Raw genomic sequence first — 17506 nt, 5'->3', positions numbered from 1 at the left:
GAAAAAGGTTACATTTGCCTCCTATTATGCACCTTTTGTCTTATTCTTAGAGTTGTGACATGTTTGTTTGTTGTTCGTGTAACTTGTACTCTGACCTTACCTATCGGCTATCGTACTTTTGTTTACTTTCTACAGATTATCATGCCTCCGGATGAACAAAGACTTAGTTTACCTTCTCCTGATCGACTTAGCAACCTTAACATTCATTTAATCGATGACATTCTAAGTAGGTTGTCTTTTCGAGATGTTGTAAGAGTTAGTACACTTTCGAAGGACTGGCAATATATTTGCTGCAGAATTCCACATGTGAAGTTTGATCAAACAGTGTGGAAAACACCCGAGTACTTGACATTCCCTACCATTGGATTTATTCCGATTCTTGATAGTTTCCTCAGGTTTCATAGAGGAATAATATTGAAGGTCACCCTCAATATTATTAATCTAATAGTGTGTCCTAATGTTGATCGTTTGATTTTTTCCCTCGACACTGATCACATTCAACATTTTGTCCTTAAACTTCCATTTACTTATCCTCCATACAGTTTGCCTAACTTCTTTTTTAATTGTTCAACATTGAGGCATTTGTATCTCAAGGAATGTGAAATACAACTTCCATGTTTCTTTCAGGGATTTAATAAGTTGATTAGGCTAATATTGAAATCTGTCATTTTATCGTCTGACGTGTTTGAAAGTTTGACCTCTAATTGCCCATTGCTTGAGGATTTGGTGCTAAAAGACATAGACAATTCGTACCTCATGAGTATTAATGCTCCTAAGATAAGGTCATTTGTTTTTCGTGGCGATATACAATTGATACATCTTGAAAATGTCCCTGTTCTTTCCAACGTTCTGTATGCGCCTAGAGAATTAGTTCTAGAGGACAAAGATGATCTTGTCAATATTTTTTCGTCTATTCCTGCTCTCGAGTGTTCAAATGGGATTTTTTTGAGGTATTGTTTCTTCATTTTACTTAATGGTAATGCATTTTCGTCTGTATTTTTTTTGGAATTCCAGTCATCCTAATTTTTGTCATTTTATTCGTAGGTTGATAATGGATCAACTAAATTTATACCAACCAGGCTTCCATTAGTTCTTAACTGTCTGAAACGCCTATTCATGCCTTGGACTACTCTTGGAGAGTTTTTTGAGCTTTCGTTTATTCTTTGCATTATACGAAGTTCCCCAAATTTGAAAGAAATCGAAATTAAGGTCGTCACTAATGTTTATTTTTCACTCTGTATTTTCCATGTTTTTATATTCGTATGTAATGACTTAATGTTTTTTTTCTTGATTTTTCTTGAGAGAGTATCCTTAGTGATGGAGATTATTTTCGAATCTGTGCCCCAAGAGGTTGTTGATGAGATTTCTGCAAGCATTTTGGATATCACATTTAATCATCTGAGGACCGTTAAAATTTATGGTGTACTATTAGAAGAGGTTGACATGTGGCTTATCAAGGTTTTATTGGCAAAGTCTGCAGCACTGGTGAAAATGGTAATCAAGCCTCGTCAAATGGAAACTAACGAATCTCTCAATGTATTCCTGGAGATAACAAAGTCTGAACGGGCATCATCTAAAGCAGAAGTTATGCATCTTGTTGATTAGTATCGTTATCATAATCCTTCTTAATCTTTGGCGAAAATGTTTTGAAAGTGCAAACAGAAAGATTTTATCTGCTTCTTATCTGTGTTTTGCCTTTGCTTTAAGGTACTATAAAGATTTTATCTGCTTGGAAGCATAGAATTGTAAATGTTTTGAATACTCTGTTTGGGAACAGAGATGGTTTTTACATTTCATGGATGCTCTTAAATGATATATGATTTGAGTCTTTGGTTGTTTATTGCAAAGTTATGTTATTTTTTGAGTTCTCTCAGGGAAACTTACTTTTTGGTTAGTAGGAACTTCTTTCCTGTTAAGGGATTAGTCCAAGTTAGATCAAGAATTTTTATTTAGGACATACTTTTAGACTAGTAAAGTCTAGGATAACTTTCAATGTTATTCCTATATGAAACCAGAGGAAACAATCAAGAATAGGAATAAATCCAATGGTAGGGGATGTCAAGTCCTCTGGTGTTTCCCAGACCTTTTGATCAAATTTAACATGTGTAATTTTTGGGCAAGTATATTGCCAATCCTTAGAAAGTGTACTAGTTCTTATAAATCTTGAAAAGACAACCTATTTAAAATGTCATCAATTAAATGAATGGCAAGATTGCTAAGTCGATCAAGAGAAGGTAAACATAGTCTTTGATTATCTAGAGGCATGATAATTTGTAGAAATTAAAAAGAATACGATTTGTAAGGATAGAGTATATGCTACACGAACAACAAACAAACATGTCACAACTTTAACAATAAAAGAAAAGGTGTATAATTCGTAGATGACACTTGCATTGTTTTCTTTAATTTGCAACTCTTGATGTAAAATTGTTTGGATTAGGTTAAAGTAAACACATATAAAGTATTTTTGTATAGAATTTGAAGAGAACCTAGAAGTTCAAATTAGTGATGCGATACTTATTGTACTACAAATTTATAGTAGTGAGTGTTTACATCAAAACACTATCTGAATGACATGTGTTTATGCAATATTATAAATAAATAGATAATACTTGACACTTCTTTCAACACCAAAGGAGTCGTTTGGTAGTATATATAAAAATAGTACTTGTATTAATTTTAGTACAAATGTTTGACTATAAATTTAACACTGGTACAACAAATACTACTATTTCAGTTAACCTTTTTGGGATATATGACCCCAAACATTTATGCTACAAGAAGAATGATTATGTATCCTTAGTGATGAGGATTATTTCGAACTTGTGCCCTATGAGTTTATTGATGAGATTCATGCAAGCTTCTCGAATATCACATTTAATCACCTGAGGACAGTTAAGTTTTATGATGTACTATTAGAAGAGAGTGAAATGCAACTTACTTTTAGGAATTTCTTGCTTATTAAAGAATAACTCCAAGTTATACCGAGAAATATGATGGACATACTCATTCCTTATCTATGAAGACGAAACTCGAAGAATCATCACCCAATTTGGGATTCTTGATTGATGTTTATTTCAAAGTTATGTTGTGTGTTAAATTTCCTTGGGAGAGCTTGACGCATTAAGTGGAAACTTACTTTCTGTCTAGCTAGTAGAAATTTCTTGTCTGCTAAGGAATTAGTCCAAGTTAGACCAAGAAGTATATATGTTAGACATGATGCTTCCTCATTTGTGAAGAAGAAACTCGAGAAGAATCACCCAATTTGGGATTCGTGAGTTGATGTTTATCTCGAAATTATGTTGTGTGTTGAATTCTCTTGGCGAGCATAATGTATTGAATGGAAACTTACTTTTTGTACAGTTAGTATGAATTTTTGTTTGCTTAAGGGATTAGTCTTAGTTAAACGGACAAGTATATATGTTGGACATGATCCTTCCTCATTTGTGAAGAAGAAACTCGAAGATCATGTCCAACATATATATACTTGTCGGTCTAACTTAGACAAATCCCTTAGCAAACAAGAAATTCCTACTAACCATACAAAAAGTAAGTTTCCATTCAATACTTCAAGCTCGCCTAAGAGAATTTAACACACAACATAACTTCGAAATTTACATCAACTCAAGAATCCCAAATTGGATGATGCATCTTCTTAAGAAAGCAACATGTCCAACGTACTTATCATTCTTACTTGGACTAATCTCTTAACAAGCAAGAAATCTCTACTAAACAGACAGAAATTAAGTTTCACTCAATGTTTCAACCTATCCTAAGGAAATTCAACAGATAACATAACTTCGAAATAAATATCAACTCATGAATCCCAAATTGGGTGATGCTTCTCGAGTTTCTTCTTCATAGGTGAGGAAGGATCATGTCCAATATATATACATATTGGTATAACTTGGACTAGTTCCTTAGCCAGATAGAAAGTTAAGTTTCCAAAGTTCTAGAAAGGATAGCATGTACACAACATTTTACTCCTAACTTTGTTTGTGGTGTTTCAGAGTTGATTTTCGATAGCCCCTCGACTTCAAAGAAATGTTATGCAGTAAAACCAACATCTAAAAAAAAAAAAGAAATAAAGGAAAATAGGGTTCTTTCTACGTTCCAAAATCCCAAGAAAACTAACATCTACCACAAAAAAAAGTACAAAGTGGAAGATAGGGCTTCTATTTCACAAAATTAACAACACCCAAATGAGAAAGATTTGATTTTTAAACAAAAAGAGAAAGCAAATTCTAAGCTTATCAACAACTAAAATTACTACTGTAAACATCCAAAAAAGTTAGAAAAGTATCAAATACCATTTTGCGCACACGTTATCCTTCAACTGCTGAACACAAATTTGTATGATTTTGAAGTCTTCAATTTCATCACCGCGGAGTGAAAGAGGGAACTAAAGAAGGAAAGGGGGAGATAGGTTTTCTTGATGAATTAAAATTTACAGAACTGTAATATGGAGTGGGGTGAGTGGGGTGGGTGGTGGGGGCAATTAATTATGTTGGTTCCTTAGTTGTATTGTCTTGTCCGTATCAATTTACGTGATACAATTTAATTCGACATAAAAAAAATTAAAAATAAACAGAAAATTGGAATGTGACATGTATAGAAATCTTATAGATTAATGTGATTATAAATTTACTAAAAATGTAGAGATAAAATATGTATTTTTTATTTTAATTTAGTTATTTATTTTCTCATTATAAAAAATGATAAATAAAAATGATAAATTTCATTAATTTGCACATAAAGAATTTTTTATGAAGGTTTACAAACTTGATTAATTTACAAAATTAAAAAAGTAATAATTTTAAGAATAAATGAGATCCAAATGATTGAAATAATTATCTATAATAAAGTGGACATTTAATATAGGACTATGAAAAGACTTTCTTTTTGAAATAATTTTTTTTTTTAAAAAAATGAAGAAGCAAATTTCACATAAATTAAGGTGAAGATAGAGTACAATTAATGTGATTTGTCCAGTTCAGTCCACTTAATATTTTTTGCATGTGACGTTTAACACCTCAAAATAGTTAAACTTCATTTTATAGGTCAGTTACAAATTCAATTTTCGGATTTTGTGATCTTTTTAAATAAAAAAATCGTCATTTTTATATATAAGAGATCTAGAAAATACCAAGAGATATCATTTGTTCAGTATTATTGACACAAAATTCCTACATTTTAGCCATTTTTATGCAAGGGCGAATCTAGAAGGGGCGAGGGTATATTCATTTAAATTTTCTTGAAATTTTTTTATATGATATATATAAGAGTGTTTTTTGTTTGTTTATATATAAATTTTAAATTTCTCAACATAAATGGTTTTGTACATTGTAAGGCGTTTATATTCACTAATTTGACTACCATTTTTTTAGACGGCCATGAAAAATAAGAATGGCAATAAGGCGAACCAGATGCGGGGCAGGATAGGTTTAAGGGTATGTGAGGCGGGGCGGGCTTAAGGTTATGTGGGGCGGGTCGGAAGCGGGGTGGGTTTAAGTGGATTTCTTATTAATTAATGTGGGTCAGGGTGGGCTGCGGGTATATGTGGTTTTATATGGGTTCATACTTAATTTTAACTTCTTACATGTCATAGAATGACAGAACATTATTTATTAAGATAAATTCATTAAAGCTACTAAAATATTCAAGATTATAAATGAAGATGGTTCATAAAAAATAATACAATTTCTTGCATTATTCTCAATTGCCCTCTAAAAAATAAAATTTAAAGTCATTATCTTATTAAATTAATACAACTTAAGGAATAAATGAATTTTTTTTAATGAATTTTATTTTTAGTATCAAACATAACTAAGAAAAAAGAAAATATTATTAAAATTATGCAGGGCGAGTTCATGCGGGACAGGTCTATGTGGGGTAGGGTGGGGCAGGGCGGGTTGAAAATGAAAATTTTTGCTATGCAGGATGGGGCGGATTAAAAAGTTTGTGGGTTAAGCTCAACCCGCACCGCCCCCACCCTACACCGCCCCATTGTCATCCCTAATGAAAAAGTAGGAGGTTGTGTAGTATAATTCTTTACATATATACATAAAATAATTTTATCAATAATGTTATTGTGTACTAAAATATTTTAAAAGAACAAATAAATTAATTAAACTTGGTGAAAATTGTGTTGAGTTTGGTCTTGACTCATTATCTGCTCCTTTTTGGCTAAATTCATATTGATCAAATTAATTCAGTTTGAATTGGATCTTGAACCGTTTGTTATCTTGACACAATATGATTGACTAAAATTGATCTATTTCGCTCAATTACCATCCGTAACTATGCTTGAGATTAAATAGAAGAAAAATCAATGAAACAAATACACTTATACTGAAAAACTAATAAAAAACTATCAAATAGTTATCCTCTTTTGGATAAGTCGCGATTTATCTGAGCAAATGAAGATTAGCCTAGAAATGCCTAATATTAAAACCAAATACTAGATAGTTGTGTGTATTTACTATTTTCTATGAAATAAAAATATTAGCTATAAATAGTAATTATTTTAAGCATTCACTACTAGTATTATTAATATGATAGTTGCAATCATAAATTAGTTGTACCATATAATTTTTATTTTATTTTAAAATTAAATAGATTACATCATTTGATTAGGTTATATGTTGGGCAACAAAAACAATAACATTTTCAGTAGAATCCTTTAAATTGGTCATTTTCTATTCATTTGGGTTAAAACCTCCACTCAATTCAATCACGAAAGTTACAGTATCATAAGGTAGGGCAAAGGGAGATTGATTTCATTTGCTGCCTCAGATACGCTCGTTCAAATTCCCGGTATGTAAATATATTAATTTCTTTATTAGCATAAATGTTTATGTTTTTACATGCCGTATCAGAGCCTGAAACTTGAACTAATGATTTTCACTCGTGAAGTAACTTTATCTTGTTGTGAGAGGCGGACCCACATTCATATGTGTGGGTGCATATACATGTATATCTATCTCTGGCAAAAAAAAGATATAATTTACAGCGCACGTTTAATGAGTGTAGATCTATCCTTGTGCTAAAGGAATCACCCACAAAACTATTTGAATCTAGTTAAAGCCCTTATTTCTTTTTAAGTTTATTGTGATATTGCAAGTTCCTAGGAAGATAAACAATAACAGAAAGTTGCAGTAAATAATTGACACAAAAGGTTTTATCCTGGTTCGGATCACCAATGCGGTGTCTAGTCAAGTCCCCTTGGGATTTAAGGGTTTTCCTTAAGACATTTGAAGAGATCTTCATGGTAATGAAAATTGAAACTTTATCATGTCTCATATGCAAATTAGATTTCTACCTTGACACTGCCTCAACTTGTATACCTACACTCAGATTCTTTCTGTTCTCTTTTCTTTTCAATTGTATCACTCACGTGTTTACGAAGATTTATGAAAGAGAAATTAAAACTATTGTCTAAGCTCAAGTAAAGTTGCATAGTTTACTGTACAAATCTAGGTCGGTTTATGTAGATGATGATATGTTCACTTGTAAGGAAACCCCAAGGGATTTATCTCAATCAAGGATCAATTTAGGGAGTCCTTGATTGAGGCGATTTAGTTGATCTGTATCCATGAAGTGAATCGCTTCTTCTGCTTTCATTTTGCTGGTTTGATATTTTTCTTGTATGATCAACATACTTTTTATCTTGTGGCTTGATTTATCTCTCTTTCCTTTCTTGATGATTCGGTTGTGATCTCTGCAAAGTGTGCAAATATTCTACTTCATTTAGACTTTCATTTATATGTTGATCAACCATATATTCCTTTCCTTCTTTTGTCCCTTAGATTTGAGGCTTGCCTTTTCAATGCTACTTTGCAATTTCAAGCAAATATTTTCCTTCTTGAAGTCGTTAGGGCTGATGATTTCCTTTTTGAATTTGTGACCTACGAAAATTGAGATCAACACATTAGGTGTATATTTTCAAAATCAACTAACTCTAAGGAGTTAACAATCTTCCCCTTTTTATATGATAAGATTGATCACAATTTTAATTGTAATCTTGACAATCAATTTTATTGAGAAAGTTAGTTGTACTTCCATGAGGTTTCATGTCTTAGTTCATTGTTGTATGCAACTCTCTTTGTCTTATCTCCCCCATCTCACGGAGCGGTAAGAAAGATAGATTTGTTTTCTCCCCCTTTCAATAATATAAAAGAATAGCGAAAAGCATACTAGATTAAAACAAAGACAAAAGATACCAGAGTAGTCTAAGAGTCAGAGAGACAAAAAACCAGTAGTCCAAGAGATAGAGAGGCACATGCCCCCATTTGAAAGTTAGTGCAAAAAGTAAAGGTTCAGCCAGTAGAATGACCAACCCTAAAGTACTTGAGGGAGTTATTCACTTACTCACAGAAGGTGTTGTACGAACATTCCACATTCCACGGAAGATTGGAGTATGAGGTTTGAACTGTAACAGCAAGCTCATTATTGGAGGAGTTGACTCCACTCTTCAGAGAGTCAACTTGTTGGATCAAGTGATTTACCATTGAGATACCTTTCTGCTTAATCATTGTCATGGCAATGCGCAACTTACCAATATCAGTGTTAGAGTCTTTCTGTAAATGAAATACCTTTCCACAGCATCATGAAAGGTCTCCAAGTTTCGTTTTATAGCTAAATGTCTATTTTTGACCTCCTCATTGTCCAGCAATAAAAGAGCGGCGAAATCCACCGAGATTTTTTAGGGTTCGGGAGAGTCTGCCCGAGCTTTGACTGAGTCCTTTTTTACCCACTTTTCACCAACCTGCACATACGCCATACTAGAAAAAGTATGAGAATAATAGGTGGCATTTATAAGATAAGGGGTAAACATAGAAGGATCCACAACACTGTTCACAATAATCCTCGAGATAAGCAAGACATAGGGCAAACTTGCCGAGACATTCAAGTCTTCAACACTTTACCACATATACGCCTTGAACCATTCTGCCCAGTTGATGCAATATTTTTTAAGCAGGAAGTAGAGAATAAATACATCACGAGTAGAGATATTAGTCAATGAGCCCTTCTTTCGAATAAGCGTTGTGTCCAGGATATGTGCGATTTGGGGCTCGCCTTATGGTTCTCTGTCCTCTTTCGCCGTGATGCCTTTTAAAAAGATGTTTTCTCGCATCGGAACAAGACCCACTATACTAGATTTAGCCAGAATATGATTCTCAAAACATAGATATAAGGGCCCAAAGTCAGAAATGTGAGTGTCGGGTTCAACCACGACTCGCTTTTCACTATCTAGAGAAACTTCAAAGTCATCAGTCCATGTTCCGTTCATGTATGGAATTACCCCAGAAACTTAGTACCAAACACATCTTCGAATAACTTCTCATTGATGATAAAGCATTTGCCGAGCACCAACGATTATAACTCACCACTGTTAGGTGAGATGCAGAGATTTAAATAGAACAGGCGAACCGCTTCATCAAAAAATCTCAAGACCACACAAAGTAAAAAAGAGAGACATTTTCTGAGATTTGAGATAGGAGCTTACCGGGCAGTGCTACTCCCTTAATATTTCCTTCTCTTTTTGTTTTAAAAATGTTAACTGTTTGTGTACAAAGATTTATGAAAGAATAAAGAATATTACAAATAAGTTCAAGTGAAGTTATTGTGATGAAAAGATGAAACCAAAAATCTAACAATAAAGAACACCAAATTTAACGGGAAAAAATCCTTCCAACCGAAGGTAACTACCACGGGATCGACAAGATCCGAATTGCTTCACTATACCAATAATAGGGTTATAAATATTCTTCTAATGGATACAAAACAAGTTCCAAAAAATAACAAACAATAGCTACTCCAACAAAAGATAAATATAAAGAAAACACCACCCAAACCCAGCCTCTGTTCGGGACCTAAACAGGATCTTGCTGACCTCCGAATCCAATCTCCACCATCCAAATCAACCAAAAATATGTCAGGAACCCTCAGCCCAAATTTCAGCACAATCCAACGGTTAGTTAATCAGAAAACATGATTTGAATATTGCTCGTCGGAGAAAAAAACTGCAGCAAAAGAACCCTTTTCCTTCTCACTTTTCTCTTGTTGAAAGCTCTCTCAAAAACCTCTCGTATGTTCTAATATCTTTCAAAGACAATATCAACGAGCAATTGAATTATTCTCTCAAGACCATCCTCTATTTATAGAGTTGTGTTTTTCCTTACAAAGCCAAAACCAACTACAAAGAAAATTACAATTCCAATCCTTTTCCTAATAGAATTGGAAACTAAATAAAGAGAATAATTCCAATCCTTTTTCAAGTAGGATTAGGCCATGGGCCTTTGGATGGAACATGGGCAATAGCCCAACAAACTCCCCCTCCAGCCAAGGGGCGAAATGGACTTAAAGTGAAGTAACTTTTGACAGGCTTCCTGCCTGCCACACTTCTACAAAACTCATGATTGTCTATGATGAGTTATTTCCACTTATATCTATGAGTATCTAACATGAATTCATCATAACCTTCAGAATCTCCCATGTTAGTCAATAGAATATACTCATCATGAGAATAACGTGTTGAGCTTCGCTTCTCTCTAGTAGATCTTCTACAAGAAGTTTCTGGAGCATCTGAAGTGATCATCTCACCATGAGTTGGTTGATTATCAACCACAACATCATCAATAGAAACAATTATATGTTCTACACTCTGATCATTATCTGGATTGTTACCTTGGGTTCCCTCATGTGCATAAGATATATCAATAATAGGAATTGGATCAACATCAACTAAGCTCTCATCAACATGAGTATCTAGTTGCTCAATCTTGTCAATATCTTCAATAGTTTGATCTTTAAAGAACGCAACATCACGACTTCTAATGAGCTTCTTATCAATTTGATTGTAAAAGTGATATCCAAACTCATCTTGACCATAACCAATGAAGATGCATTGCTTAGTTTTAACATCCAATTTCGACCTCTCATCTTTTGGAACATGCACACAAGCTTTACACCCAAACACTTTCAAGTGATCATAAGAGACATCCTTATCAAACCAAACTTTGTTTGGAACATCACCACCCAAAGCAACAACAGGAGACAAATTGATAACATAAGCAACAATGTTAAGTGCTTCAGCCCAGAATGAATTTGGAAGTTTAGCCTCTGAAAGCACACATTTAACTCTCTCAACTAAAGTTTTGTTGATCATGTCTGCCAAACCATTTAATGAGGAGTCTTTGGAGGAGTGTTCTAATGACGAATTCCTTGCGATTCGCAGTAGTTATCAAAGGGACCAATATGCTCACCACCATTATCTGTGCGAATATATTTTAATTTCTTTCCTGTTTGTCTCTCAGATAAGTCTTGAAACTGTTTAAACACATCAAGCACTTGATCTGTGGATTTTAAAGGATATACCCAAATCTTGCGAGAACGATCATTAATGAAAGTAGCAAAGTAAAGTGCACCACCTTTTGACTTCACTTTAAAAGAACCACACAAATCTGAGTGTACTAGTTCCAATAGCTCAGACTTTCTTGAAGGTGGATGAATGTGAAAAGAAACTCTTTTCTATTTCCATGATAAACAATGAACACATCTTTTCACCTTTGCTTGTTTCATACCAGCAAGAAAATTCTTCTTAGCCAAATAGGTGATCCCCCTCTCGCTCATATGACTAAGCCTCTTGTGCCACAATTCTGATAAAGCCTCGCTCTCCACCAAATTTATAGAGTCGCCAAGAATCGATCCTTGTTTCACGTATAAATTTGAATGTTTTCTTCCTCGAGCTAAAATCAATGAGCCTTTGGTGAGCTTCCATGGGCCATTGAATAAGTCATTATGATAGATATTATCATCTATTTGTCCTACATAGATCAAATTTAAGGGAATGTCTGGAGCATGCTTGACATTCTGAAGGACCAACATTGAATTGACTTTCAAACAAACAGTGCCAATACCGAACACCTTAACCTCACCAGCATTACTCATCTTTAACACCTCAGAGTTAACAGAAGTATAAGATGAAAAGAAGTCTTTTCTTGGTGTGACATGTGATGTGGCTCCAGAATCTACTATCCAACTTGTATGTTGAGATACAAAATTGATGACGTCTTTATCACAAGCGAAGAGAAGGTCATCTTGGACAACAGGAACAACATTATTTTCATTGTTTTCTTCCTTTTTCCCTTCTTTAAGATCTTGCTTCAATTGTTTGCAAAATCTTTTAAAATGTCCTTTCTTTCCACAATGATAACATATAATATTTGAATTCTTGAATTTTGATTTGCTTCTGCTTTTACCTCTACTCCACGATTCTCTTGTCTTATGTCTCCCTCGATCTTCTGTATATAGAATATCTGAATGTGAAGATATGTCTTGAGATTTCTTCTAACCTTTTCATTCAACACACCACTTTTTTCATATTCCATAGTCACCTTTCCACCAGTGGTAGAATTTGTTAAACAAACACAAAGAATTTCCAAGAATCCGGTAGAGTATTATGAAGCCAAAGTCCTTGTATTTCATCATCAAAATTAACACCCATTCCTGATAGCTGATCAAGAATACCCTGAAAATCATTTATATGATAAATAATAGAACTGCTCTCCTTGTACTTAAAGGTCATCAATTTCTTTAACAAGAACAACTTATTATTGCCAGTTTTTGAAGCGTAAGTGTCTCCAACTTTTCCCACAATGTTTTAGCATGTATCTCATTCAAAATATGGTTACGAACATTATCTTCAACCCATTGTATTATACATCCACATACTTGTTAGTGCTCAAATTCCCAATTTTCATTCGTCACATTCTCGGGTTTATGAGCAGAAAAAACCAGAAGATGCATCTTCTTCACGAACAATAGATCTTTCATCTTGCTTTTCCATATGTTGTAGTTTCTTCCGTTTAGACATACCATCTTGCTCATATTCCCCTCCATATAGATAACCTTAGCTGTGATACCAGTTGTTGTGACGAAAAAATGAAACCAAAAATCTAACAATAAAGAACACCAAGGTTAACGTGGAAAAACCCTTCAAACCGAAGGTAACCACCATGGGATCGACAAGATCCGAATTGCTTCACTATAAGAATAAGATGGTTAAAAATATTCTTCTAATGGCTACACAACAAGTGCTAAAAAAGAACAAACAATAGCTACACCAACAAAAGATAAATAGAAAGAAACATCACTCAAACTCAGCTTCTGTTCGAGATCTAAAATAGGATCTTGATGACCTCTGAATCTGATATCCAGCATTTAAATCAACCACCAAGATATCAGGAACACTCAGTCAAAATTTCAGCATGATCCAACTGTTAGTTAATCGGGAAACATGATTTAAATATTGTTGGTCGGAGAAAAAGACTACAGCAAAATAACCCTTTTCCTTCTCTTTTTTCTCTTGTTGAAATCTCTCTCAAAAACCTATGTTATGTTCTAATGACTTTCAAAGACAATATCAATGAGCAATTGAATTATTCTCTCAAGACCATCCTCTGTTTATAGAGTTGTGCTTTTCCTTATAAAGCCAAAACCAAGTACAAACAGGATTACAATTCCAATCCTTTTCCTTATATAATTGGAAACCAAATAAAGAGAATAGTTCCAATCCTTTTTTCAAGTAGGATTAGGCCATGGGCCTTTGGCTGGAAGATGGTCAATAGCCCAACAGTTATGTGCTTCACACAACTGGCAGAGGAGGTTTTATATTGTGTAAGCTCTTATGAGAAACCCAAGGATCTTTGATCTACCCTTGAGTCATTTGTAGTTGATTGTTGAATCATGTTCATATTAGATATGTTCATGATAGATCAATTCTTTCCTTGTGTGAGGATTTTCAGTCTTGGCTTGATAGTCGTGTGTGATTTGATCCTTTCCTTAAGTTGATTTATCTTGTACTCTTTGTAAATATTGGTATGATGATGTTTCCTTAACATTTTCCCTTGATTTTATCTTCGATATCCTTGATTGATTTTCCTTGAATGCGGCTTTGATTTATTATGTTGTGAGATTTCATCTGATTGAACAAATATTTACATTCCATTCTTAACTGGTGCGCCTATCCTTAGTGTGATCACTACGAGCATCCCGATTGTAGCCTTGTACTTGTGTTGTATCTTGTTTACTTCCTGCATCAAGAACCTGGTCAGTATTGTCATTATTAAAATGTTTGAATATGAGGTTAACAAAACATTGTCAAGTTTGTAAATATTTATTTTATTTTATTTTTTTGAAAAAAAGCATAAGTACTCCCTTGAACTATGGTCGAAATTTTAAGAATACACATTTTCTTTATATGTCCTAATACCTCCTAGAACTATTTTGAAATGTAATAAATACACCTTTTTGGTGTTAAGTGGCTTAGAGAGTGTTGAAAGTAAATAACAAGTAAAAAATATGAAGAAAGAAAACAATTAATCAGTATTCAACATATTTCCTTTTTTAATTGAACATTTTAGCATTAGTTAGTAAACATAATTGATAAGTAAGCTCAGTGACGGCTCAAGCTAATTAGTGGTCTAAAGTCAAAAATAAGTTGGAAGCCTAAATTTTAATTACTTTTTTTTCAATGTGAGATTCAAGTTATTTCTTTCTTTTAGTTTAAAAAGGTTTTATTTTTTATGATCTTAATAAATATATGTATATATATATATTTATGTATGTATGTATGTATGTATGTATTGATCTTGTGGTCTTAAACATACCATGTGAAAGTTAAATTTAAAAAATGGTCCATAAAAAAGAATCTTAAACAAATTAAAACAATCTTCCTTTTTTTTGCTACAAAGCTTAAGATAATTTTATTATTACTAAAAAATTAGGCCCTTCAATTTTGGGGTTTATGGCATATGCCTCATCTTCAATGGCATTGAGTCACCCTCGGAAGAAACCCTAGTTAAAACAACAATAACAACAAATATACTCTGATGATGGGTGTATCTAAATTCATTGTGTAATGGTGGTGTTAGCAACAAAATTAAGTTATTTCAAACTTGTTTCCCTTAAGATTGTATTTTTTCGAATAATTATACTATTAAGAAAAAGTAAAATATTTTTGAAATTCTAATTATGTTATCTTGAGAAAACATAGATTAAAGGCATAAGGACTTATGGCTTAGTCTTGAATAATGAATATCACCTTGTTCAACTATCAATATTTTTTTTTAATTTATAGGAATCTTATTTCTCATTCAAGTCTTGATGGTTTTAGGTTTGATTATGGGGTTGGATATGAATATTTGAATTAACAAATTAATACCATTTCTCATGATTTTGGTGTTCTTATTAATAGCTTATACATAAATTAAAATTTTAGGATGTATTTTTTTATTATGTTTCACCAAAATATTGAAATTAAGTTTGTAGTTCACTAAATTATTATTTATACTTCTTGTAGAACAAATGTTTGGGGTCATATATGCCAAAAGAGGTTAATTGTAATACTAGTATTAGTTGTACCAGAGTTAAATTTCCGGTCAAGCATTGTACTAAAATTTCATACAAACTATTTTTATATATACTACCAAATGACACCTTTAGTGCTAAAGGAATTGTTAAGTATTATCTATTCATTTAAAATGTTACAACAAACACATGTCATTCCTATAGTATTTTGATGTAAGCACTCAATACTATAAATTTCTAGTACAATAAGTATAACATCACTAATTTAAACGTCTATGTTTTATTCAAATTCTACACAAAAATACTTTATATGTGTTTTATTTAACCTAAGCCAAACAAATTTACGTCAAGAGTTGCAGATTAAAGAAATCAATGCAAATGTCAGCTACAAATAATTTCTTTAGCATTTTTTAAACATGGAAAAAGGTTACATTTGCCTCGTATTATGCACCTTTTCTTTTAATCTTAGAGTTGTGACATGTTTGTTTGTTCTTCGTGTAGCGTGTACTTTGACCTTACCTATCGTACTTTTGGTTACTTTCTACAGATTGTCATGCCTCCAGATGAACAAGGACTTAGTTTACCTTCTCCTGATCGACTTAGCAACCTTGACATTCATTTAATCGATGACATTCTAAGTTGGTTGTCTTTTTGAGATGTTGTTAGAGTTAGTACACTTTCGAAGGACTGGCAATATATTTGCTGGAGAATTCCACATGTGAAGCTTGATCAAACAGTGTGGAAAACACGCGAGGACTTGACGTCCCCTACCATTGGATTTATTCCAATTCTTGATAGTTTCCTCAGGTTTCATAGAGGAATAATATTGAAGGTCACCCTCAAAGTTATTAGTCTAATAGTGTGTCTTGATGTTGATCGTTTGATTTTTTTCCCTCGACACTGATCATCTTCAACATTTTGTCCTTAAACTTCCATTTACTTATCCTTCGTACAGGTTGCCTAATTTTTTTATTAATTGTTCAGCATTAAGGCATTTGTATCTCAAGGAATGTGAAATACAGCTTCCATGTTTCTTTAAGGGATTTAATAAGTTGATTAGGCTAATATTGAAATCTGTCACATTATCTTCTGATACGTTTGAAAGTCTGATCTCTTATTGCCCGTTGCTTGAGGATTTGGTGCTAAAAGACATAGACAATCCGTACTTCATGAGTATTAATGCTCCGAAGCTAAGGTCATTTGTCTTTCGTGGCGATATACAATTGATTCATCTTGAAAATGTCCCTGTTCTTTCAAATGTTCTGTATGCGCCTAGAGAATTAGTTCTAGAGGACGAAGATGATTTTGTCAATATTTTTTCGTCTATTCCTTCTCTCGAGTGTTTCAGCTGGGATCATTTTGAGGTAATGTTCCCTCATTTTACTTAATGGTAATGCATTTTCATGTGTGCTTTTTTTTTTTGGAATTTCAGTCATCCTGATTTTTGTCATTTCATTCGTAGGTAGATAATGGATCAACTAAAGTTATACCAACAAGGCTCCCATCAGTTCTTAACTGTCTGAAACGCCTATTCATGTCTTGGATTACTCTTGGAGAGTTTTTTGAGCTTTCGTTTGCTCTTTTCATAATACGGAGCTCTCCAAATTTTGAAGAAATTGAAATTAAGGTTGTGACTACGATATACCGTTGTTTCACGGTATAATTAATACTTTTTCCTTAAGTCTAGTGTGTCCGAAAGCCTTTTTGTGCTAATTTTGATATAAGTTTCTCTTTGTTTTGCAGGAAATCTGTCCAAGGCTGAATGCGGAGATTTTGAGCAAAAAAATGCAGAAGAGACCACCTACGGAGCTTATGATGGTCCGTCGTGCTTGTGACGATCCGTAGGTGGCAACGTAGTGCAGCTGCTGAAGGAAGATGGGGAAGTCTGACCAAGTGTGGGATTACGAAGCTTGTGACGGTCCGTCATGGCTATGACGGTCCGTCCTGCATGATCGTCGTGAAGTTCAGAGAAGTGATCCTAGTACCCAAATTCCGAGAGTTGAAGTATTTTGGAACGAAGACCCTCGACGGACCGTTGAGCTTATGACGGTCCGTCATACCTGCCGTCGAGGGGAATGAAGAAAGCAGCAGAAGAATTGCACCAAGTATGGGACGACGGAGTCCACGACGGTCC

At 33.6% G+C, this 17506-nt stretch overlaps 1 protein-coding gene across 1 annotated transcript in view; it reads left to right on the top strand.

The window, feature by feature from the left end:
* Positions 1 to 1317: 1317 nt before the first annotated feature.
* LOC107016820 (F-box/FBD/LRR-repeat protein At1g13570-like) overlaps positions 1318 to 17506 on the top strand; it is a 17198-nt gene continuing 1009 nt past the window's right edge. The window contains exons 1-4 of the mRNA XM_015217166.1: positions 1318 to 1494; positions 15920 to 16010; positions 16357 to 16736; positions 16835 to 16999. Coding sequence (XP_015072652.1) covers positions 1318 to 1494; positions 15920 to 16010; positions 16357 to 16736; positions 16835 to 16999 — 813 coding nt within the window. The remainder of the gene's footprint in view (positions 1495 to 15919; positions 16011 to 16356; positions 16737 to 16834; positions 17000 to 17506) is intronic.

The sequence above is a fragment of the Solanum pennellii genome, chromosome 4, assembly GCF_001406875.1.
Source record: "Solanum pennellii chromosome 4, SPENNV200".
NCBI classification, from domain to species: domain Eukaryota; kingdom Viridiplantae; phylum Streptophyta; class Magnoliopsida; order Solanales; family Solanaceae; genus Solanum; species Solanum pennellii.
The sequence above is the reverse complement of the archived record's forward strand: the minus strand, read 5'-3'. Positions and strand labels throughout refer to the sequence as shown.